The following is a 23,479-nucleotide window of genomic DNA, read 5'->3' as shown; positions in this document are numbered from 1 at the left end:
GTCTCCTACTGTCGTCATTGTCCTCTTAGCCAAGCTTCACAACTGTCTGCATCCTTCCGTGCCTATTCTCACACTCACTGAAACCTGCCATTGAGCTCCTGGACGAGGCTTGGTCACTCCCAGTGAGCTCCTGCCCTCTCTCTTTTGGGACAGCACTGGGGGTGCCTGCCCGATGAGACCCTGCTCAGATCACCCTGGCTCCAGATTATAGCAGCTCTGGCATTGAAATGAGAAGCTTGTAGGAGTAGGAAGGGCACTGGATTTGAAAGGAGAGGACCTGGGCTTGAATCCTGACTTTGCTGTGTATTACCTGTGTTACTTTGGCAATTCACTTTGATTTTCCATACCTCAATTCTCTATCTGTAAAAGGAGAGGGCTGAACTAGACGGTGTCTAAAGGCCATTCAACCTCTGATGTGTGCTAGGGTGACTTTCAGCTCTGCGTTCCTATGACCCTATCCTTAGATGATTTTAGGGATGCCCTGACTTTTGCCATTTTTGAGTCAATGCTATTGCTTGGTAAGTAAGTGGGGCCGCCCTCCTGGTCTGAGCTTCTTCCTGCTTTGCTTCTGCCCTCTTATAGGCAGCTCTAGGGGCCTGGAACCATGTGCAACTGTCCCTTAAGTCTGAGTGAAACAGCTTCTTTGTATTTAGTCCCCAAGCTGGAAATGGGGTCATAAAGGAAGGAGCCCAGGACTGGAAGATGGGAAAGCTGGGCCCAAGTCTGATACTAGTTGTGTGATTTTGGGCAAGTCAATACTCTCCCTGAGTTTTGTTTTCCTCCTTTAAAATGAGGGTAAATCATACTTACCTGGCCTATCCTACAGAACTTTCGAGAGCATCAACTAAGGAAAGAATTTGTAGAGTATTGTGTAACTATCAAGTACTAAACATATGTCAGATGATTCTAATTGCAAGCTCCATTATCTGGCCCTGACACATCTACCCTGAAGCCCCAGGTCTCTAGCCATCTCCTTCCACTTGTACTTTGCCACAGTCAGGCTCATCTCTGTTCCTCTCTTTCCTTACTATATCTCCATTCCCATATGCTTGGTCTCACTTCTCAATGTGTCACTCCCCACTACCATTAGCACAAGAAACAGGATGACTAACACAGATCCAAGGTCCATGTTGGAAGGGTAAGCTACGATTATTAAATTGCCCACTGTGCCCATGGATTCCCTCTATAGGATCTCTGGCAGGCACTCTTCCATTTTCTGCATGAATTATCTCAAATGACAGGGAGCTATCACTGCAAGACTTTTTATTTGTTAGAAAGTTATTCCTTCCATTGAGTTGAAATCTCCCTCCTTATAAATTCCCTTCACTAGTCCTTGTTCTTTCCTCCGTGGTTAAATAGCTATGACAACCTTCCAGATATTTGAAGACAGAGATCATGTCCCCATCTTGTATCTTTAGGCTAAACATTTCTAGTTCCCTCAAGCAATCCCTGTCAGCACTGATGTCCAGTCCTTTCACAATGCTGGTAGCCCTCCATCAGATTCTTAATATCTTGTCTAAAATATGGCACCCAGAACAATTTTCCATGTGCCTGACCTGGGAAGAGGTCAGTGAGCGAATTGCTTATATTTTATAAAATGGGAATTTCCTTATCCTTGAAGTCATACAATCTATCTACTGTAGAGCTATGGGCTGAAGGGAAAACTGGCTGGGCCCTTCTGGTTTATCTTCCTTAAGTTATCAGTACCTTTATTACTTGAAAACTCATTTACTTTATCCAACCTTTGGAGTGGCTTTCTCCAATAAGGAGACCAGTTCAAGTCCTTTCAGCCACAGTCTTAGGAGGCATGTTCCAGGGGGTAGAGACAGAGCTGGAGGACCTATTAACAGGGCTTCTCAACTCCTTTGACATGGACAACTGTGGCAGTCGGGTGGAGCCTACTGACCCCTTCTCAGAATATTTTAAATACATAAAATAAAATACACAGGATTACAAAAGAAACCAGTGATACTGAACCACAGTTATCAAAATATTTTTTAAAAATGAGTGAGTTTGTCCCCAAACTGAAAAATAGGAAAGAAATAAATCATCATTGGAAAAGACTGCCTTAGCCTGAATGCCTGGTAGGTATTTTGGGCAAGGTTGTCAGATTTTTTGGATTCAGTTAATCCACAATATTTAACTATATTCTAGGTACTACAAAAGACTCAAACCTGAAATAGTAGCAGTGACAATAATAATAATAGCTGACATTTATATAGTGCTTACTATGTACCAGGCACTGTGCTAAGCACTTTAAAATTATTTCATTTGATCCACACAACCACCCTGGAAAGTAGGTGCCATTACTGCTAACCCATTTTATAGAAGAGGAAACTGAATCTAACAGGTTAAGTGACTTTCCCAGGGTCATGAGGCTAATAAGTGTCTGAGACCAGATTTGAACTAAGAGCTTCTGACTCCAGACCCAGGGCTCAATCCAGTGTGCCACCTAGCCACACCTAAGAAGGTAAGGGTAGTGGGTGGGGAGACTGGAGACCTTTGTTTGAGTCCTGGCTCTGCAGCTAACTTGTTAGGCAACATTGAGCCAACTACTTCTCAGTTTCCCCATTTGTGAAGTAGGGATAACAGCAGTGCGTCCACTCACATTTCTAAAAATAAAATTTTTATTAATTTTTTAGTATTACATACATTTTCCAATCTCTCCTTGCCCCCTCCCAGAGCACTATCCCTCATGATCAATAATTTAAAAAAAAACAGTTCAGCAAAACTAATGAAGTCATTGAAAAAGTGTGTCATTAGATGCACTGTTTCCCACCCTACCTTTGCAAAGAAGTGAGAGGTGCCTTCTCAAATCTTCCTTAGGGTTTACACTCCTAGAATACTTTACAAAATACTTTCCTCATAACAGCACTGTAATCTAGGTGGTGTATGTATTATTTTCATTTTACAGAGAAGGAAACTGAGGCTTAGTGAGAGGAAGTGACTTGTCCATGTTCACATGGCTGGTGTTGGAGCCCAGATTGAAAATCAGGTCTCCAAATTAAAGTTCAAATTCAAAGTTCTTTGAAACGCATCTTTCCCCTCGGTTGTGAGCATCAAATGGAATCGTTTATGTGAATGCAATTGTTCTCTCTAGCCTTCTTATTATTAATAGATAACTAATGGATGGATGGATGCAGGGGCTCCAGATTGGAAGGGCTGCCTGGGCTGAGTGTCCTTTGGGCCCTGTGCCCAGCTCCCAGGACCAAGCCTAGGTCCCAGGTGAGGCAGAGACACGAGGGTCTAGAGGGCAGACTCCTGACCGTGTTCAGAGGACTAGCTTGCTCTGGGACACAGACATTCTCATTCTTAATAATAAAACCAAAAGATGGAAAATTCTAGTCTGGGCTGCTGGAGGGATCACACAGTGGAGGAGCCTTCCAATCCTGGCAATGGAAGCAAACCCTTTCTGTGAAAACTTGAATCAATTAAAAGCATTACGCAAATGAAGAACCCGAGCCCAGGGAGTCTTTTGTCTCTATGGCTGGGTCTCACTGTCCAGCTTATGGGGAGGGGGAGGGGTGGGGTGCACTGGGCTCAGTTTTTCACTTTTGCTCACATTGATCCCTACACGTGGAATGCTACCCTTTCTCTCTTTGCCTGTTAAACTTCTACTCATCTTTAAGGCCCAACTCAAATATCTCTCCTATAAAGCTTTCCTTGATCCCACCTCAGACCTTAACTTTGCCTCTTTTTCATGCATTTAACATGTGATACATATGTTTGTTTAGAGTTGGGTCTTACCGGCCCTCCCCAATACCCCACTAGAATGTGAGCTCAATAAGTCCAATGACCATCATCAAACAGAACCTGATCTGCACCTGGTAGGTCCTCAATAAATGTTAAATTGAATTTCACTATGAGTGCAGCTGCTTCCCTGCTCAGCTGACATTCTGACTAGGTCCTCTCCACATCTTGGAATGGGTGGGCCCTTTGACCATCACCTCAGCCTGCTCTGAGAACAGGTTCCATTCTGGAGTGCTGGCAGGGTTCCTTAGTTGTGTCATGTCAAATGAGATATTTGTAAAGCACTCAGCACAGTGCCTGGCACATAGTAGGCATTTTTTGGTCATCTTTTTCATTTAAAAAAATTATTTTAAATTTAAATACAAAATAAGAAAAGAAAAAAACTGCCACATACACAGCAGAACATAAGATTCAGTATAAAGCAATAAGTTTCCATTTGTAGGTTTTCTGTTGCTCTCTGCTGTGCACTTTTTACTTTACTCCCCCCCCCAAAAGAAGGCTACAATGAAGCTCAGATGTGTATGTGTGTGTGTGTATATATATATATATGTATACACACATATACATACATATCTATAAACATACAGATATACACTCATGCACATGTAAGATTGTACCATGTTTATTTCTACTTGTCATGTTCCTTTGAAGGTGGGCAGCATCTTCCTTCACAGATCCAAGCCTTTCCATGTTTTTCTAAATCAACCAGTTCATCATTTCCTACACCACAGCAATATTCCAACCCAATCACACCCTATCTGAGAGATCGTCTGTGAAAGTTTCCCCTCAATTTTCTGCATTCCTTCTATTCTTGGCTGCATAGGTTTTATTTATACAAGAAAATTTTAATTTAAAATTATAAACATTATCCACTTTACACTTCAACAATGATCTTATCTTATAATATAGTTTAAGGTCTGATACTACTGAATCTGCTTCCTTTACATCTTTTTCCCCACTGGTTTCTTTGAAGTTCCTGATCTTTTGTTCTTCTAAGTGAAGTAGGTGCTTAATGAATGCTTATTCCTTGGGGCAGCTAGGTGGTGCAGTAGCTAGAGCACTGGCCCTGAAGTCAGGAGGACATTCTGTTTCTTAGGGCATTAGTCCTTTGACGTAGCTTATATGAAAAAGATCATATATTTAGAGCCAGAAAGGGCCTTGGAAGCTACTGAGTTCAACCCCCTCATTTTACAGATGTGGAAAATGAGGCATGGAGTGAGCAGTTAAATGATTTCTCCAGAGTCACACAGCTAGGAAATGTCTGAGATGGGATTTTAACCTGGGTCTTCCTAACTTCAGGTCCAGAGTTCTATCCATTTTTCCATGATGCCTCTCCGGTGTAAGGCAGTGGTGTCAAACTCAAGAAAGAAATGGGGTGGGGATGGGGGCACTAAACCATTCATAAGGATCTCCAAGGGCAGGACATTGACTTAGAAAATCACATATTAACATTATCTATACTTTATTATATTTTTATTTATTTCATTAAAAATTTCCCATTTACATTTTAATCTGGTTCATGTAGCACTAAGGAGTGTTGTGGGACTCACGTTTGATGCTTCTCATGTAGGGGATCCTTGTTCTTGACCCCAGTGCTATCATCTGTCACTAATTTCTTACTTTCTTCCCATCCCTGACACTAGGCCCAGAGCTACCTGATCTTTGGTCCCTAAGCATGGCATTTGTGCATAAACAAAACAAAACAACCATCTAGTCCTGAACTATTGACTCCTTAGTCTCTGAAGCTTCAAGCCTTATAACACTCTTTGTTCCTGGGCATACCACACTGCTGCATCTACTTCCCTTGTGGCATCCTTGGCCTCTGAACACCCACTTTCCCATTGATTTTAGATTGGTCCAAGTGCTAGGTCAGACTGCTTAGCTTATTCAATCAGGAAATCTCTTGATTGCCTGGTGGGTTTTGGGTATGTTGCACTCATGTTTCAAGGAATGGAAAGTTCATTAATGTGGAGACTCCCTCCAACAGGCCACTGAATCCAACTGTCCAAAGACAACCCCTTTATAACTTAGATGACAGTTTCTGAGTGTTGCTGTGGTTGAAAAATGCATTCTGCAGACAACCTGATAAGCGTAGCCGGTTTTTGGACACAAGATTCACATTTTCAGTGGGCTTACACACAAGCCTTTGAGCTGGGGAGGACCTCCACTGGCACAGCCACGGAGACCTAAGGAGCCACCCCTGTGTCGCAGTGAAGCAGCTCAAATCCCACCTTGTGCAGGAGGCCTTGGCTATTACTCTGAGATTGCCTCCCACTTATACTGTCTACATCTTGTATATGTATAGTTATTTGCATGTCTGCATTAGACTGTGAGCTCCTTGAGTTCAGGAACTGTGTTTTTTCAATTCTCGGTATCCCTAGTGCTTGGCACAGTGCCTGCCCGTAGCAATCACTTAATAAAGCTTTGCCGACTGACATCAGTGGAGATTCTATCCAATTCTCACCTAAATCACTAAATTCTATGCCTTCTGACAGAGTGAAATAAAATAACTGCAAACACTTAATAGCTCGAAACTGGAATTCAGCACTACTCCAGAAGTACCATTCACTCAGCCAAAACCTTCCATCACTGCTATATGAGGAGACTAAAAGGAACAGCGACTGTAGTTTTCAGAACAATTTATTTAGAACAAATAAGGCCAATGCTGGATAAAGAAGAACAATCCAAATATCAAAGAATCATCTTCAATTTCAAAGATCCCTCCAACTGCTTCACACATATACAGATAAGGGACCTGGGCCTATTATGTACAACCAGATATGACAACAGCACATTTCAAGACAGAACTTAGATTGGTGTCAAAGTCCTCTGGTAGAAAAAGTTAAAGCTACTTCTCGGGCTTGCATATCACACCCATGGTGTGAGCATTCCCTTCCTGCATGGCTGCAGGGAAGGAAGCAGGCAGGAGTGTTTTCCCCCTAAACACACAACTGAACATAGAACCCATGACAAATGAAAGCAATTGGACAATGTGCCACCTGAAACAGAGGCTGTGGTCAATGTTCTTGTAGCTAATGATGAACATGTGGATTCAGAAGCACAGAATGTCACAGCTGGAAGGAACCTTAAGCTCTGGTCCAACCACCTCATTTTACAGATGAGGAAACTGAGGCTCAGAGAAGTGACTTGCCTAAAGTCACACATCAAGTTATCAGAGCTGGGAGGAGCCCCCAGTCCAGTGCTTTTTGTCCTACATGAGGACAAGGAATTTCCTTTTTTTGGCGGGGTGGGGTGGCAGAAGGAGGATATGTGAAAGGGAGAGGAGACAGAAAGGAGAAGTCTGATTACCAATTATGGATGGGTGCAAAGGCAACAGTGAGGGGGTCATGGGATGTTAGCGGGGCCTGAGGAGCAAAGAATGTCAGAACTGAAGATGACCATAGCAATTATACTGTCCAAGCTCTTTCTTGTTTTACAAGTGGGGATGTTTAGGCTCAGAGAGGGTAAGTAACTTACCCAAGGTCACAGAGACAAGAAAGACATCTGAGTTTTCTGATGTCTCAAACCCAACCCAAATCAGGGCTTTTTCTATTTAGCCGCCAGTCTCTACAAGGTGTGTGGGGATGAGAATCAGATAAAGGAGGAGCTGGTGGGTGACAAGTTTTTGCAAGGAAGATGCCATGAGGCAGGCTTCTTTCTCCCTGGAGTTCAAATAGTAAACAAAGATTTAATATTTACTAACAGACAGTGATAAGTGCTAAGCAAGCGCCAGGCTCAAATCACCCTAACGTGATTAGGCTGAAACTTAATTTTATAAGGCCCCATCAAAGAACAGGCTGGATCCCCCAGAGTCCTGTTCTTTTTCCCAGTGGCCTCCCAGTGACCCTTGCTAACCCACTCTGCAGTACCGTAGTCAAAGAGGGTACAGTTAAATTGTTTCAAGCTGTACCTGTACCAAGAGTCCAGTAGTTCAATGCCACAGGATGTGTGGACATATTTATAATTTACATACTTAAAAAACTTACAGCAAGAACTACTGAAGGCTATTTGGGGAAAAAACAAAATATAAAACATTCCCAACTCTTGCTGGCCTAGGGATTTCCCTATTCCTTGAGTTAAAAACCGTGAGTTTAAAAATACTAACATGGGACCCTGTGAAATAAGATCCCTCATTATTTTAAATACATTGGATGTCAAAATGGAGCCTTGACTGTCAAAAATGACCTCCATGCTCATTTGCATTCCTGAAGTTCACAAAGGTGCTTATGGGAACATGAAAGGGCAGAACCGTGCGCCCCTCTATTTTGCTCTCAACATGGAGCAACCTGCAGGGTTTGTGGGAAGCTGGGAACAGAGCACCCTTGAGACGTGAACCAAGGCCAGTCCTGCCACCAGGCTGGGATTTGCTCAGAAGTTCTGCTGCCGCCGTTTCTTAGCCTCAATAGCATCCAGAATTGGCTGCCGTTTAGACTGGTACTTTTGCCGAATCTCTTCAATCTCCTGCTCCATCATGGGGTCAAGGGCAGACAGCCTCTTCTGAAGGTCTTCCACACTCCAGCTCTTGAGCTAGGGGAGAACAACATAGAGCCACATCAAATCACAGAATCTACATCTGGAAGGGAGCTAAAAAAAAAGAAGACCACGGCATTCAAACCTCTTGTTTTAAAGACAGAAAGAAATAACTTGTCTAGGGTTACACGGAGCATGGGCACTGGCATTCAAACCCAAGTCTTCTGACTTCAAATACATGCACTGCACTTCCCACTTCACCACCCTGCTAGACTCAATACCCACCAGATAAACAAAGACATTATAAACCCTCTAGGCTTCGATACTTTTTTGATTGTAATAAGAATGGATGGGTGTCAGAAAAACAAAGCTCCTGTGATTAAACTTTGCTCCAAGGACATCAGTGACAAAAGGAAAGGTCTTACAGCCTTAAAAATATTCAGAGTAGCATCTGTTATAGTAGCAAAGAACTGAAAATAATGACTGGGAATGTGCTTAAAAAAATTATGGCATATGAATATATTAAAAATGATAGCCTGTAGAAATGATGAATATGAAGTACTCAGAGAAGAATGGGATGATTTATATGAACTGATACAGAATGAAGTTGAATAGGAAAATAATATACATGACTACAGCAATGTAAATATAAAGAAAAAAATGAATGTCCTAATTATAATGACCAAGAAGCTTGGCACCATAAAAAATACATTCCCCCCACCCTGCCCCGCTTTGGTGAGATGAAGGACTATGAGTGTAGAATAATGCTTACACTGCTAGACCTAGTTGATATGTTGTTTGGTTATGCTGAAGTGCTTTTTTTTTTTTAACTCAAAAAATTTTTTTTACAAGGGATGGCTCACTGTAGGGAGGAAGGGGGAAGAATATTACTGAGAAATAAAGGTGACATAAAAATAAAAGATATGACAAAGAATAATACAAATTGAAGGATGAATGACTAATTTAAAGAAGGATAAGGTGCCTGTTACACAGTGGTCTAGGTCTATTTAAAGAAAGTTACTGGGCATTCTGCATCACCTATGCCTGATTCTTCCACCTCTGACTACTTCTTTTTTCTCTACCCTTTAATTAAATTAAGAACCCAAACCATTTACTAGATGTACAGAACTAGGCACCAGAGGATTTAACAAAGTTCAGTTAAAACTAGATCCCTGTCATCATGGAGTTTACATTCTAGTAGAGGGTTATGGCAGAGATGTAAATAATTCTAATCTAAAATAACATAATGTAAATGAATAAGAGGGACACAAAAGGCTATGTGAGGTCTAGCAGAAGAAGGAGAATTGTAGGGAGGGTTTCTTGGTGGAGGTGGCATCTGAGTTGGGCTTTAAAGAATGGGAAGGATATCCTACAGATGTATGGTGGAGTAGAGGATCTGCATTCTAGGTACAGGATACATAGAATGTGAACGAGGGCAGGGCACAGAGACAAGAATGCCCAGGGCAAATATTTCATTTATTTCAAATAGTCCAATTTTGCCAGAAACAGAATTGGTTGAGAAAAAATAGTATGAGATAAGGCTGGAAAGGGATGGTGAAGCCAGATTATGAATGCCATGGTAGAGAATCTGAGTTTTAATTTATAGGCAAAAGGAATCTATTGAAAGTTTTTGAATATAGGATGAGTATAAACAAATCTATGCATAAAGAAGTTTGGCAGCATGTGAAGGACACAAGAGATAGAATCCAAGTCTTCCGACTCCAAATCAGGTGCTCTTCTAGCACACCACACTGATTCTTCAGTGGATTAGAGAGGAGAGAGAATGAAGGTAGGGAGACCTAGTAGGTGGCAAAAATCCAGGAGGATGGTAACGACAGGCTTATCAGGACATCAAGTTAACTAAAATGTGGCACAGAAAAGGGAAAGACACTTACTTAGCATTACCTGGTGACAAGAAATAACAGCAGAGCTACCCACATTAATTCAGAACCAAGTGAAGACTGAACAAAGACGTGTTCCTTGGATGAAGTAGGTCCCAAGTAAGATGGACTTGGTCAAATACTGTTTTATTTCAGGACCTTCTAATTCCCTCATTGGGGGGAATTATTGTGGAGGCAGGCATCCTGCTAACTAACTGAACAGCAGATACTATTCTTAAAAGGGACACAAGCTCCTTTCATACTGCCTTTGTACAATAACTAGACGTCTGCCTTTGCCAGTTAGCCAGAAAGCTCACTCTGGTTCTATTTACCTTTTTTCATGGTAACAAGTCTTCCCTTGCAGTCCTATATAATGAAAGATAAGGGGAAACTACAGAATCATAGAATCATAAAGCCAGAAAGGATTTTGGAGATCTAGCCCAATCTTGGGCAAGTCACTTTTCCTTTATGAATGTTTCCTCTTTTATAAAATGAGGTAGTATTAGATAATCTCTAACGGTCCTTCCAGTGCTACATTCTAAGAATCTATGATTTTGGGGCAGCTAAGTGGAGCAGTGGATAGAATGCTGGCCTTGGAGTCAGGAGGACCTGAGTTCAAATCTGGCCTCAGACACATAACATTTACTAGCTATGTGACTCTGGACAAGTCACTTAACCCCAACTGCCTCACCAAAAAAAAAAAAAAAAAAAAAAATCTATGATTTTACAGATGGGGAAACTCGCATCAAGAGAAGGATGGTATCTTGCCCAGAGTCACATGGCTAATGTCAGAGATGGAACCTGAAGCCAGTCTTTGGATGCTAAGCCCAATGATCTTTGCCTTATACTGTAATGTACTTCATCTGCCTTCTAAATAGGACAGCTAATTTGTATGATTTACCCCAAGAGAGCTGGAAAAAAAAAAAAAGGCCAAAAGTGAAGAGTTGATTTTCTCTGAACATTACTTGGTAAACTTTTTTCCAACTCAACTTAACAAATGTTTCTTAAAGCCCCTAATTCCCATCTAAGCTTCAACAGCGAGACAATGTTATTTTTCAATCCACAAACTACAGTAGAAATTTATTCCCCAAGCACAGAGAAGACAAGAAGATTAATTCTGTCATACATCAATTCACAGCCTCCAAAGACTTTGGTTTGGTTAAAGTGCAGAATTAAAAGTGAAGACAACAATGAATTAATTAAAATCATAAATATAAGCATGACCTTCCAAGACTGGAAAACAAATGAGTTACCATCATCATAAATCATTTCTGTACAGTGTTTACTCTATTTTGTGAGTGAGGAAGTGTGAACTAATGACAAGTTAATTTATTGGGAGACCTGGGGTCTAGTCCTGACTCTGACATTAGCCAGGTGTGCAACTTCCCTTCCTTTCAGAGTTTCCTATAAAATAAGGGGCTGGATTGGATGGTCTCTAAGGTTTAATAGTCTATGTTTAGTATATTCCTTCCAGATCTAACAACCTAGGTTCTATATCTGAAGGTACTTTTCAGCTCTAATATTTCTGATTCTGTGGAAAATTAACAATAAGGACAGTCTTACGTAGGGGAAAGAAGTTACCAAAGAACTATATAGTTAAGGTGGACGGTGAACAAAGCCCCTCCTAAGAACAAAAGGTCAAGAATCTTATAGGAAATAATGCCTAATTCTGAATCAACTAAGTTAGAATTAGTAAGGCAGTTAATTGAAAAAAAAAAAGTTTGTAGCAAATATTCTGGATAAAGCCATGATATTCAAGACATGGAGCAAACTGATAGAAATAATGTGAGAACAAAAAACACTTGCCAGAAAATATGGCCAAAAGAAAGGAAATAAGTATTCATTATGTGTCTCATATATCTATATTATGTGTCAGACACTATACTAAGTGCTTTACAAATAATATCTCACCTGATCCTCAACAATCCTGGTAGGCAGGTGCCATTTTGCAACCAAGGAAACTGAGGCAGACTGAGGTTAAATGACTTGCCCAGGGTCACAAAGCTAGAAAGTGTCTAAGGCTGTATTTGAACTTAGGTCTTCTTGACTACAGGCCCAGTGGTCTACCCACTGGACCACCTAGCTGCCTAGGTGGATTTTTTATAGGCAGTTTTCAAAAGAAGAAAATATAAGTCATAAATAACTACATGGAAAAAATACTTGAAATTATTAATAAGAGAAATGAAAATTTAAATAATTCTAATATTTCACCTCACATCCATCGTATTGGCAAAGATGGCAAAAGACAAAAATGGTAAACATTAGAAGAACAGTTAGAAGATAGACACACCAACACAATGTGAGTAGAGTTGTCAAATGACCCCACAATTCTGGAAAACAATTTGAAATTATACAAAAAAATGCTCCTTTAAACCAGAGACACCACTACTAGGCATATACTCCTAGGAGGTGTCAAAAGTAAAATCCAACAAAGGTAGACTGAGGCATGTATTCTCCAAGCAAGAAAACAGTTTATAATCAGGGCTCAAATTTGGTAATAAATTGGATCTAATGACTGCCTCAGTTAGCCAAAAGACCCTGAACTGAAGGTACAGTTCCTTTTTATAAGCAAGGAACAAAGAAGAGAACAGGGCAGATGAGGAAATAACAGAATTAGTTACAGGATCGGAGACATCATGGGGGTGAGGACAACATGACTGCTTACAGAGCTGAGGCATGAGGGACAATATGATTAGCTGAAAATTAGGAACAAGGGGCTGGGAACAACCCTCTCTTTCCCTTCTGTGACTAAGAAATATTCATTGTTTGAGTCTACCTGCAAGATTAGAAATAGTGGACCTGGCCTTGTTGGATAGCAAACCAGACATCCTTGAAGAATAGCTTGGTGGTATAAAGATACCAGATCAGAATCCCTGGAGTCCACCAAATCCCTCAAGGATAACAGATTCCCTTGAGGCAAGAACAGAACAGTGATTAGCAAGAGAACTGGATTTCTAATTTTAACTCTATTTACAGACCAGCTGAATTTCTGAACTAAGTTCAGAGACAAAGAACCATAACTTAGTTATAGGACAAAATCAATTAATTGTAAATAGGATCAATAAGAAAAGATACAGAATCAATTTAATCTTCTCAGAGGTCAAAGACTGAGGGAAAGGTACTACACATACATATGTACATATATGTTTATAGTAGTACTTTTTTGGGGGGGGGGGGCCTAGGCAATGGGGTTAAGTGACTTGCCCAGAGTCAAACAGCTAGTAAGTGTATAGTAGCACTTTTGTCAGGAGCAAAGAACTGGAAGGAAATTAGGTGGCCATCAAATGGAGAATGAGCGAGTCCTTTCACCTCTGTGTGCCTCATTTTGCTTATCTGTAAAATGAGAGGGTAGGACTTGATGATATCTAAGGTCTCTTTTCAGCTCTAAATCTATGATTTTATGAAATTGTGCTACATGAATATAATGGAAATAATATTGTACTGATGTGAATAAATATGAAGAATTCCAAGAAACTTGGGAAGTTTTATATGAACTGACCTAATGTAAACAGAACCAGAACAAGTTTCATTGAGGATTTAGGCTCCAGTTTGCAAAATATGTCACCTTGGTTTCTACGTTAAGCTCATTCCTTCTTCAGAACAAAATTTCCCATTCTAATCTTCTTTAGAACAGTCTGATATTATTTGAATTTTTTTTCCTTTATATTTGAAAATGTTTCTCCTGGTTGCTTGCAGAATTTGTTGACTGACATTGGGATTGTGAAATCTAACTACTATGTGTTTTGGAATTTGCAGCATAGGCATCTCCCTCTACCTCGTCCCCACTCCTTAGATCTGTGGATGCTTTTGATTGGCACTGTTTCCTGTGTCCAGAAATTCTGAGAAGTTTTCTTGTATCATTTCTTGAATTTTGGTGTTGAGGTTTTTTGACTTGTGTTATTCTGGGAGACCTATAAATCCTTAAGTTGTCTCTGTTCATCCTGTTTTTGAGATCAATATGCTTTACTTGTACAAAGATCATGTTTTCTTTTAACATTACTGCTTTTTTGCTTTTCTTCTTTCATATCATCCTTTGCTTCTGTGTATTTGTGTTCCCCGATCAATTGTTCTCTCTCTTGTTTCTCTGCTGAGATTTGCCACCACAGATTCAATAGGGTTTTGGCTTTTTTTTGGCCAATTATTTCTTATGTAAAGGCCTTAAATTCTACTATCATGATTCTTATTTCTCTCTTGAACCATTTGGGAACACACTGCTGCAGTTCAATGCTCACCTTGGGAATCCATAGGCTCCTCTGACTCATCAAGTGTTGATTCATTTTGCTTGTCCTGCAATATTTAGTCCGATGTGATTGGACTCATTTAGATGATCCGGAGGCCTTCAGTTATTCCCTTCTGTTATTACTACCTTCCTTTTTAGTTTATCTGTGTTCAAGGTCTTTACCTGAGTTTCCTTTCCCCTGAGATCTTTGGTAATCACAGTCTTTTTTCTTCATACTTCTCTTGTACCCACTTTCTAACTCCTTCCTTTTTGACGATGGTTCCCTCAAGGGCTAGACTTCATAGCTATCTCAGCCGCCTCTAATGCTGGAGAGATAGAACTGGTTTTAGCTAAATGTTAGTCCCTTTTCCTTCAGGCCTGCTGGACCTCCACACACATGCTGATTTCTCGCCACTCCAGGTAGCACAAACAAGCTTCTCTTCTTTCCTGCACCTCCACTTCTGCCACAGGAGGGGTGGGTAAAGTTGACTTTTGTTGTTTATTGTCTCAGAATGGTAGAATGAGAGCAGGGAGATTGGTGGGGATGGGGGTGGTTGATGCTGTATTAGCTGGCAGAGAATGCAGCAACAAGGAAATTGCTGAATAGATTCCAGAGAACAAGATGGTGGGTAAGGCTATGCCTTCCTGCCATTATGGCGGTTGGCAGGAGAGGGAGTGATGACTAAGCACATTAGGGATTAGCCTTTCCTGCTGTTAGTTCTTTGGGTTACCTCATTAGGGTTCTTGGTGTCTTAGACTGTAAAGACAGATAGTTACCTCTTGCTGATATCTATCATTTTGGAGAGTTCTGAGAGGTAATGATAATTGGAGAGAATGTTTAGTCCTCCATCTTTTTGGTCATGTGACCAAAAATCCAGAAGAACAATTTATATCATGACCACAATAATGTTTCTCCTTAATAAGAGACAAATTGAAGGATGAATGCTTAATTTAAAAGGGGATAAAAGTCCTGGTATACAGTGGTCCAAGTCTATTGTATGCAAATTCTTTGAGGGACAGATTTTTCCTTTTTGTATTCCAAACATTTAGCACACAGTGCCTGGCACATAGTAAGCACTTAATAAATACTTGTTGGTTAATTGATATAAAGGAAGTCAACATTGAAAGACTTCAGAACTGTGATATATAGTGTCCAATCATAGATTTAAAATACTGAGAGTGAAGCATGCCTCCTGCTTCTCAGCAGAGAAATGTTGGAATGCAGGTGTAAGATGAGATATATATTGTTAAAAATTATACTGATTTTTTTTTTGCTTGATAATATGTATTTGTTAGGTTAGGAAAGGTTCTGGGGAGAGGCAACACTTGGGAAGTAAAAATGATGTAAAAAAGCATTAATTAAACATTTAAAAAGAAATAAAAAAAGATCTTCCCACTCCCAGGTGATAGTAGAATTTATAATCTGGTTATATTTCCTTGTAACTTCTTCCCATGAGTCCTAGTTCTACTTTCTGGAACAAACAGAATAAGTCTTAATTCTGAAAGGTTTTCTTGTATCCTTTCTTGCATTTTGGTGTTCACATTTTTTGACTCGTCTTAGTCTGGGAGACCTAGAATCCTTGTATTGTAGAATGTAAAAAGAAGATAGAAATAGGATCAAACAGGTTAAGTTCCATGGAAATAAAATTTGGCTTAACCTTAGGACAAGCTGACAAATGGAATGAGCTTTTTTATGAGATAGTAAATGCCCCATCATTGAAGGTCTTTAAGTGAGGAATGAATGAACACTAGTTACAGATGATATAGATAAGATTCACATGAGATTTAGGCTAAATGACCTCTAAGGTCCCTTAGAGCTTGGAAATTTTAAGATGCTATCTATCATGAAGAGCTTCAGAGAGTCTTTTTTTTGGTACTGGATGGAAAGCTAGTACTCATTTGCTCCTCATGTCATTATCAAGGGACTTTCTGAAGACTGGGATTGAGGATGGGGAGAACAGTATAGCCTAGCAGAAGTCTAATTGCTGGTCTCTCTGATTAAACAGTACTTAGCACAGTGCCTGGCACATAGTAGGCACTTAATACTTATTGCTGACTGATAAAACAAACTGATTTTATTCAGAGGCACGATCACATTTCAAGTCCTTGTGAGAAGAGCTGGAAGGAGGAAAGCATATTTCCCTGCAATCAATGCAATTAGATGAAGTAGCAGTGAACCAAATTAAAATATTTAACTTAAATGGTGGGCTAAGTGGTGACGTTTAATGGTCTCAAACAATCATGCCAGATCAATAAGGCCATAGCATTTTCTGAAAAACAAAACAAAACAAAATATTCCTCAAGTTTTATCTACTTCATAGAATGACAGAATATTAAAGTTGGAAGGGTCCGCAGAACATGAAGTATCAGATATAGAAGGGCACATAAACTAGAGGACACAGAACAATAAGGGGCTTTAGAAATTATTAAGTCTGATTCTCCCTATTTTACACATAGGAAAACAGGCTCTATGAAAACAGGGAGACTGACTTGCCAAAAGACACACAGCCAGTTTAACAAAAGAACCAAGACTAGAACCCTCATCATGGGACAGTTCGGTGGTTCCCCCCATACTACACCTTTTCATATTTGCAAATAAACAAGCCAAGTAGGATGTTGGTCAAATACAAGTAGAATGAAATAAGCAGATCCAGGAAAAACAATATACGATATTAGACATTTGGTTTTTATTACATATTTATTCAACCAGCATGCTTCCTGAGGGAGATTCTTCACAGAAACCCAGTAGTAAATTATTATTCAATGTATATGTGCTGCCATTAGGCATGATGCTTCACTGTTTCATGGAATGTTACAATTTGTGGAAGAAAATAAATACACTAGTAAAATATGAATGAATGAAAGAAAATATTATCCATGGCAGCTGGTGACAGTCCCAAGGTTAACCTGCCTAGTAACTAATACTTAATTCTTTAAAGAGCTCATGATTGGTTTTAATAGACACAGTGTTACTGGGAAATGGCACATAATGAATTTTACAAGAGAGGTATTGTATGAAGTTGAGCCAGAGTAGTAAAATCATCACCTCCTCTCAGCCCCCTCTTGCTTTAAAATGAAAATGGTACAAAGTACAGAGGTAGAGAGGGTGGCAGGCAGTCAGAAATGAAGTAGCTTGTCCATTGATGGAAGCTGGGTTAGGGTACAAAGGGGGCAAGATGCTATGCAGGAGTTTATCACTCCTAGAAGCTCAACTTTGTGGCCTGGCACCATGGGAATTTTCCTTGGCCTGCTTTGTGAAGGTCATCTGAGAATCCAGAAAGGTCTAACAGTATGAATGAAGGCTTTTTGTACTTTGTGAATAAAAGAAGTTAGTACAGAAGGATGGAAAGTTAAACTGAACAAGGCACATAATTTTTCCAATTTATGATCCTGCATCTTCAGCCTCAGTGTCACCTTATAGGTCGGTATGCTCAGTTCATCTTTTTTTGGCTAGGCAATGGGGTTAACTGATTTGCCCAGGGTCAGACAACTAGTGAATGTTTTGTGTCTGAAGCCAGATTTGAACTCAGGTCCTCCTGAGTCCAGGGCCAGTGCTCTATCCACTGCACCACTGAGCTGTCCCTGTTCAGTTCATCTTAACACCATAACTAGGAGCCTGGGAAGTGCAGCGTCTCTTTAATTTTACTTTTTGTAAAGTTACTACTTGTAGACGTAGGAGTATGGAAAAACAGATTCCCAAGAGAGATTGTGCCAATGACTGGAAGCCAACAGAAGTGGACACTGCCAGGTTAGTATCTATCGTAATCAAAAAGGTCCCCAATCTATCATCAACAAATAAGTGGTTCCTGTCATCCCTAAACTGGGCCAGACACAAACAAAGGACAAAAAGCCTTACTCAAACAATTCTTACTCTTAACTTCTGGTTAACATTGCCCAAGATTGCTTCTACTCTCTCTTCTCTCCAGTCCATCCACAAGCTGCCAAATTAATCTTATTAATACACAAATCTGACCATGCCACTTCCCTACTCAAAAGAGGGAAGCTCAGGGGCTCCCCACTGAATAAACTACAAACACTTCGGGGGGGGGGACATCTGCTCCTTGAGGACTGGAACCATTCCATTTTTGTCTTATGTGCACAGTACCTGGCATGGTGTCTGGCACAGATAGGTAATATCCCTCCATCAGGTGGCTCCAACCTAGCTTTCCAGTCTTTTTTTCACATCACTACCATTGCGAATTTTAAATTTAGGTTAAACTGAGCCACCAGATGTTTCCCAATCTTGGCCCACCTCCCTATGTTTGCACACACTACTTATTCCCCGTGCCTACAGTTCATTCCTTCATTCTTTTGTTCAAATCTTTCTCTTTCTTTCAGGTTCAAATGCACTGCTACCTCCTCCATGAAGCTTTCTTTGATTCCTACAGATGAAAAGTATTCTCTCTTCTCACATCTTACAGTACCTTGTCTAGCTACTGCCTTTGTCCTTATCAAATTTTTCTTTGTATATTTATTTGTGTACATGCCATATTCTCTTCTTCCCACCCATTATTAAAATGTAAACCACAGTGAGGGCAGAAACTGTTGTTCATCTACTGTATCCTCAGGGCCTTTCATGTAGTTGGTGCATAACATTTAAAAAATTTTATCTCAATTAATTTTTAGCCTAATTAAAAATATATCAAAAATCTATTCTTTATTGGCATAACAGAGGATAGTTAAGATATAAAAAGGAGGTAATTGAAATTAGTGGATCTGTCCAGTCTACTGTTCTCAATATTAATTTTTTGAGGCAGCTGAACTAAATGGATTTTTGGTTCTTATTCAACTTCTATAAATATGAGCTTATAAGCACAGCTGCATGACCCTGGGCAATTATTTCCCTTCTTAGGTCTCAGTTTCTTCATCTGTTAAAATTAGAAGTAGTCTAAGATGATCTCTAAGGCCCTTTCAGCTTTAACACTTTATAGAATCATAGAACAAGGAAACTGAGACCCAGGGAAATGACTTGGCCTGTCTAAGGTCACATGGCTACTAAGTTGCAGATGTATCTGATTTTTGTCTCAGCAAAATAACTCACAAGTAGCTGTTTCCTGTTACTTTCTTCCTAGTTCTCAATTTTCACAGCTGCACTGCTGTCCTTGAACCTGATCTGGAGGTTAGTACCAAGCAAAAGCTTAGCATCCCTTCTCTATCTCAGATGGCTTCAGTTTGATTTATTTTCTCTAAAACATTGGGCTCAGATTACACCTGATCTATAATAATGTAGCCAGCCAGTCATTACTGGGGGTTCAGCCATACAATCAGACAGGGATGTTCTGAAATGCAAGTTCAGAGAACAATTATGAAGTCAAGCGTAAAAAGTTACCTCGCTAGTCCTAGTGACAGAAATAAACTACATAGATACGTTTAAGGGTAAAAACAGTGCGGCTTGGTACACTTGTTTTGTTGTGGCCAGGAGTTTAGTATTAACTGATAAATTAAAATGGAGTTTTCAACCCAACCCCACTCCTCTTCTTGTTCACTGTAAAGGTCTCTAGTGGCTTGGGATGATTTTGGAAGGTAATAACTCACATTTATGTGGTACTTAGGCTTACAAAGTGCTCTTCTTGCTGTAACCTTGTGAAGTAAGCACAGCAAGTACTATTATTCCATTTCACAGATTAGGGGATTGAGGTCCAGAGAGGAAGTCAATTGCCCACAGCCACACATCATCGGAGAGTCAAGAAAAGACCAAGTCAAACAAGGACATTTCTTTGCGATGTGTGAATGGAAGGACAGACAGTGAAGTACAGGGGAGCTGAAGTTGGGCTGGACAGTGCATATAAGATTTAGAGGTGAAAGGAATCTTGGAGTGAGCACTAGCAGTTTGAGGTTATCAGGAAAAGCTTCAGGAAGAAAACTTGGTGCATGGGCTGCATCTTGAAGGACAGAGCAGCATTCTCTGAGGTGGAACATTCTGGCCATAAGGGGAGGGAGCTGGAGTGCTGTCTGTGAAGAAGAGAGAGAAGACCTGGAATGTTGAACATAGGAAGGGAAGTAAGTAATTATGAGGTTGGAAAGATAGGCTGATGTGAGGGGCTTTAAAAGTGAAAAACTGGAGTTCTTTCTAGAGGCAGCAGGAAGCCACTACTAGAGTTTACTGAGTAGGGGAGGAGGAAGTTGCTGAATCTGAGCTTACAGCAATCACTTTGGCAGCCTCATGGAGAATGTGAATCTCTCCCCACTCAAGTGGGGACAGACTTACAGCAGAAAGACCAATTAGGAGGTCACTTCAACAGTCCCAACACGTAGTGATGAGAGAAAGAAAAGGAAAGGGAATGTCTATCTGAGTATCTCTTTAAGTCCCATTTATGTGACTTATCATTAGAAAAAAAAGTACTTCAAATAAAGAAGGCACTTTGGGCAATTACTAGAAACCAAATGACAAAAGGGACTCAAAAAAGGCCCTGTGCTTTTTCACAGAACACAATGACTTTGAGACTTTCATTTTGGATAAAGCTATGAAAAGAAAGTAGTCTTATGCTTCGGTTTTGGAGAGGTCCCTTTCAGCTTTCTTTACAAATCTTCAGGAAGAATTTTTTCATCTTACAATTTCTGTGACCAATACTTATTGATTAAAGAGCAATTCAAGAATGTTTGGATATTATTCATTTCCAAAAAGCATGTCCCTCTTCATTTTTTAAGTGGATGAAAAATACCTTTTTACTAGACTTATGATAGAAGTGCACTTTGGAAATAACGGAGAATTTTTTTTTTAAAAGTCACTTTCTTTCTGAACAGTACAAGAATTTTGTGCTCATTACAGAAGACCTCTTATAGTAAAGAACAGATGGAAAACAAGATTTCTATTCTATTTCTTCTTGTTGTTGCTGTTTAGTCATTTCAGTTATGTCTGACTCTTCGTGACCCCATTTGGCGTTTTCTTGGCAAAGATACTGGAGTGGTTTGCCATTTGCTTCGCCAGCTCATTTTACAGATGAGGAAACCGAGGCAAACTGGGTGTTAAGCGACTTGCCCAGGATCACACAGCTAGTAAGTGTCTGAGGTCAAATTTGAACTCAGGTCTTCCTGACTCTGGGCCTGGCACTTTATCCACTGTACCACCTAGCTGTTTCTATCTATTTCTTGGTGAGAGGATATGGAAAGAGGGGTAAAAGAAGAGAGCTCTCTAATGAGCACTCATTTATAATTCCCTGACTACTTTATTTAGGGATGGTTCAGAAAGATTTCAATAAACATAAGAGAATAAGCTTGTGCTTATACAGACCTCACACAGGCAAGGTGGCACTTTCCAACTTCACATCTCATCTCTTTGCTCACTTGGTGCTGTCTAATATATATGTATACTTCCTCTTTAGTTGCCTTGCCTTGGAATCCCTTGTATCTTCCTGCTCACCAGCTGGTAAAAGAGTATTACTTCAAAGGGCAGCTAGGTGGTACAGTAGATAGAGCACCAGCCCTGGAGTCAGGAGGACCTGAGTTCAAATCCAGACTCAGACACATAACACTTACTAGCTGTGTGACCCTGGGCAAGCCACTTAACCCCACTGCCTAGTGGGAAAAAAAAAAAAAAAGGATATTACTTCAAAGGCTGGAGCATATCCAGAGGTGGTTGACCAGGATGGAGCTGGGACATGGGCCCATTTATGATTATTTGAAGAAACAAAGGACATTTAACCTGGATAAGAGATGATCTTTGGCCAGGCAAGTGGGGGGAGGAGACAAAGAAGAAGGAGGGTTGGAAAAGACAATTATTCTCTTCAAACATCTGAATGTCTGTCATGTGGATGAGGAAGAGTCACGTGGAATTGGTTCTATAAGACTCAAAAGTGCAGGAATAAGACCAATAGGCAAGTTAGATGAAGTTAAGATTTAGTTCCACATTACTTATTAACAATCAAAGCTGCCAGCAATGAAATGAGTCGCCTTGGTAAAGAGTAAGTACCTTAATGTAGGAGGTCTTTGTGAGAAGGCTGAACACTCATTTGTCCAGGGTGTGAGAGCATACCTTCTACCTGTTAGACTAGGTGACTTCTGAGGTTTCTTCCAACTCACAGACTCTATGGTAATCCTATGGCACAAATAGTATCATGAAAAATATTTTCTTTTTTTTGGTGGGGGGGGGCTAGGCAATTGGGGTTAAGTGACTTGCCCAGGGTCACCCAGCTACTGAGTATCATGTATCTGAGGCCGAATTTGAACTCAGGTCCTCCTGAGTCCAGGGCCAGTGCTCTATCCACTGTGCCACCTAGCTGCCCCCATGAGATATATTTTCAATGAAGTTATCTCTGATAAACATTTTAAGGAAAAGTTTCACCTATGTACATGCCCCACCTATTTACTACTTTCTCCCCACTAATGTCATAGCTATGATTTTTCAAACATGTTATCATTTCAAGAAAAGCATAATTCCATTCTTCAGGATGAGTCACAAAAAGCTCTTGTCACAGGTAATGTTTCATAAACCCAGAAAATGAAGAAAGACTTCACCTTTACCTTTGGCATTTAGTGGAATGATGTTCAAACTCTTTAATAGCCAAAGGGATGAATGAGGTCACTAAAGTACAATTTTATACCAACAACATTTGGTCATTTAAAGAGGTTGAAATCATTTCAGATACAGTATAGCTTAAGTAACAATAGTAACAGTTTATGTTTCTATACTGCTTTACAGCTTACAAAGCCCTTCTTTTCTCCAAGTGACACAGCTAATAAATATGAGAGCCAGAACATAAACCCAAGTCTTCTAAGTCCAATGCTCTTTCTTCCTATGCCATGCCCCTTCTTTAAGTACACCTAAAGCTCCCTAACGTTTTTCTAGCAAAGCTTATCCTTCTCACAACAACCCTTCTTTACCCTAAGAGGAGAGTTTAGGTTGAGAGAAAGTTATTCAAGATTCTTAATGACAGAGTGACTTCTCTACTGGGGAAGAAGAAACTAAGTTTAGAAACCAGGAAACAAAGCATTGAAACTTAGAACTGTACTGCTAAAGAAGTTAGGTGCTACACATCATTCAGTTTCAGATAGTCTTGGCCCCTTAAGCAATCCCTGTCAGCAACACCATGAGAAATTTCATAAGCATTAAAATCAAGAGAAAGACTAAAGGCTTTACCACATTATATTTCTTCCAGTCTCAGTTTTTGCCTTATCTTGCAGAGGCCCAGCTTCCACCCCACTTCTCACCCATCCCACAACA

At 40.1% G+C, this 23,479-nt stretch overlaps 1 protein-coding gene across 1 annotated transcript in view; it reads right to left on the bottom strand.

Annotated features, from left to right (window-relative positions):
• Positions 1-6,372: 6,372 nt before the first annotated feature.
• The window catches only part of STK4 (serine/threonine kinase 4), a 115,340-nt gene continuing 98,233 nt past the window's right edge, over positions 6,373-23,479 (bottom strand). The window contains exon 11 of the mRNA XM_027851632.1: positions 6,373-8,277. Within this exon, the coding sequence (XP_027707433.1) occupies positions 8,119-8,277 (159 nt within the window). The 3' untranslated portion in view covers positions 6,373-8,118. The remainder of the gene's footprint in view (positions 8,278-23,479) is intronic.

Source organism: Vombatus ursinus, unplaced genomic scaffold (genome assembly GCF_900497805.2).
Source record: "Vombatus ursinus unplaced genomic scaffold, bare-nosed wombat genome assembly UNPS02000580.1, whole genome shotgun sequence".
Classification (NCBI taxonomy): domain Eukaryota; kingdom Metazoa; phylum Chordata; class Mammalia; order Diprotodontia; family Vombatidae; genus Vombatus; species Vombatus ursinus.
Note: the sequence above shows the minus strand (reverse complement) of the source record. Positions and strands in the feature narration are given on the sequence as shown.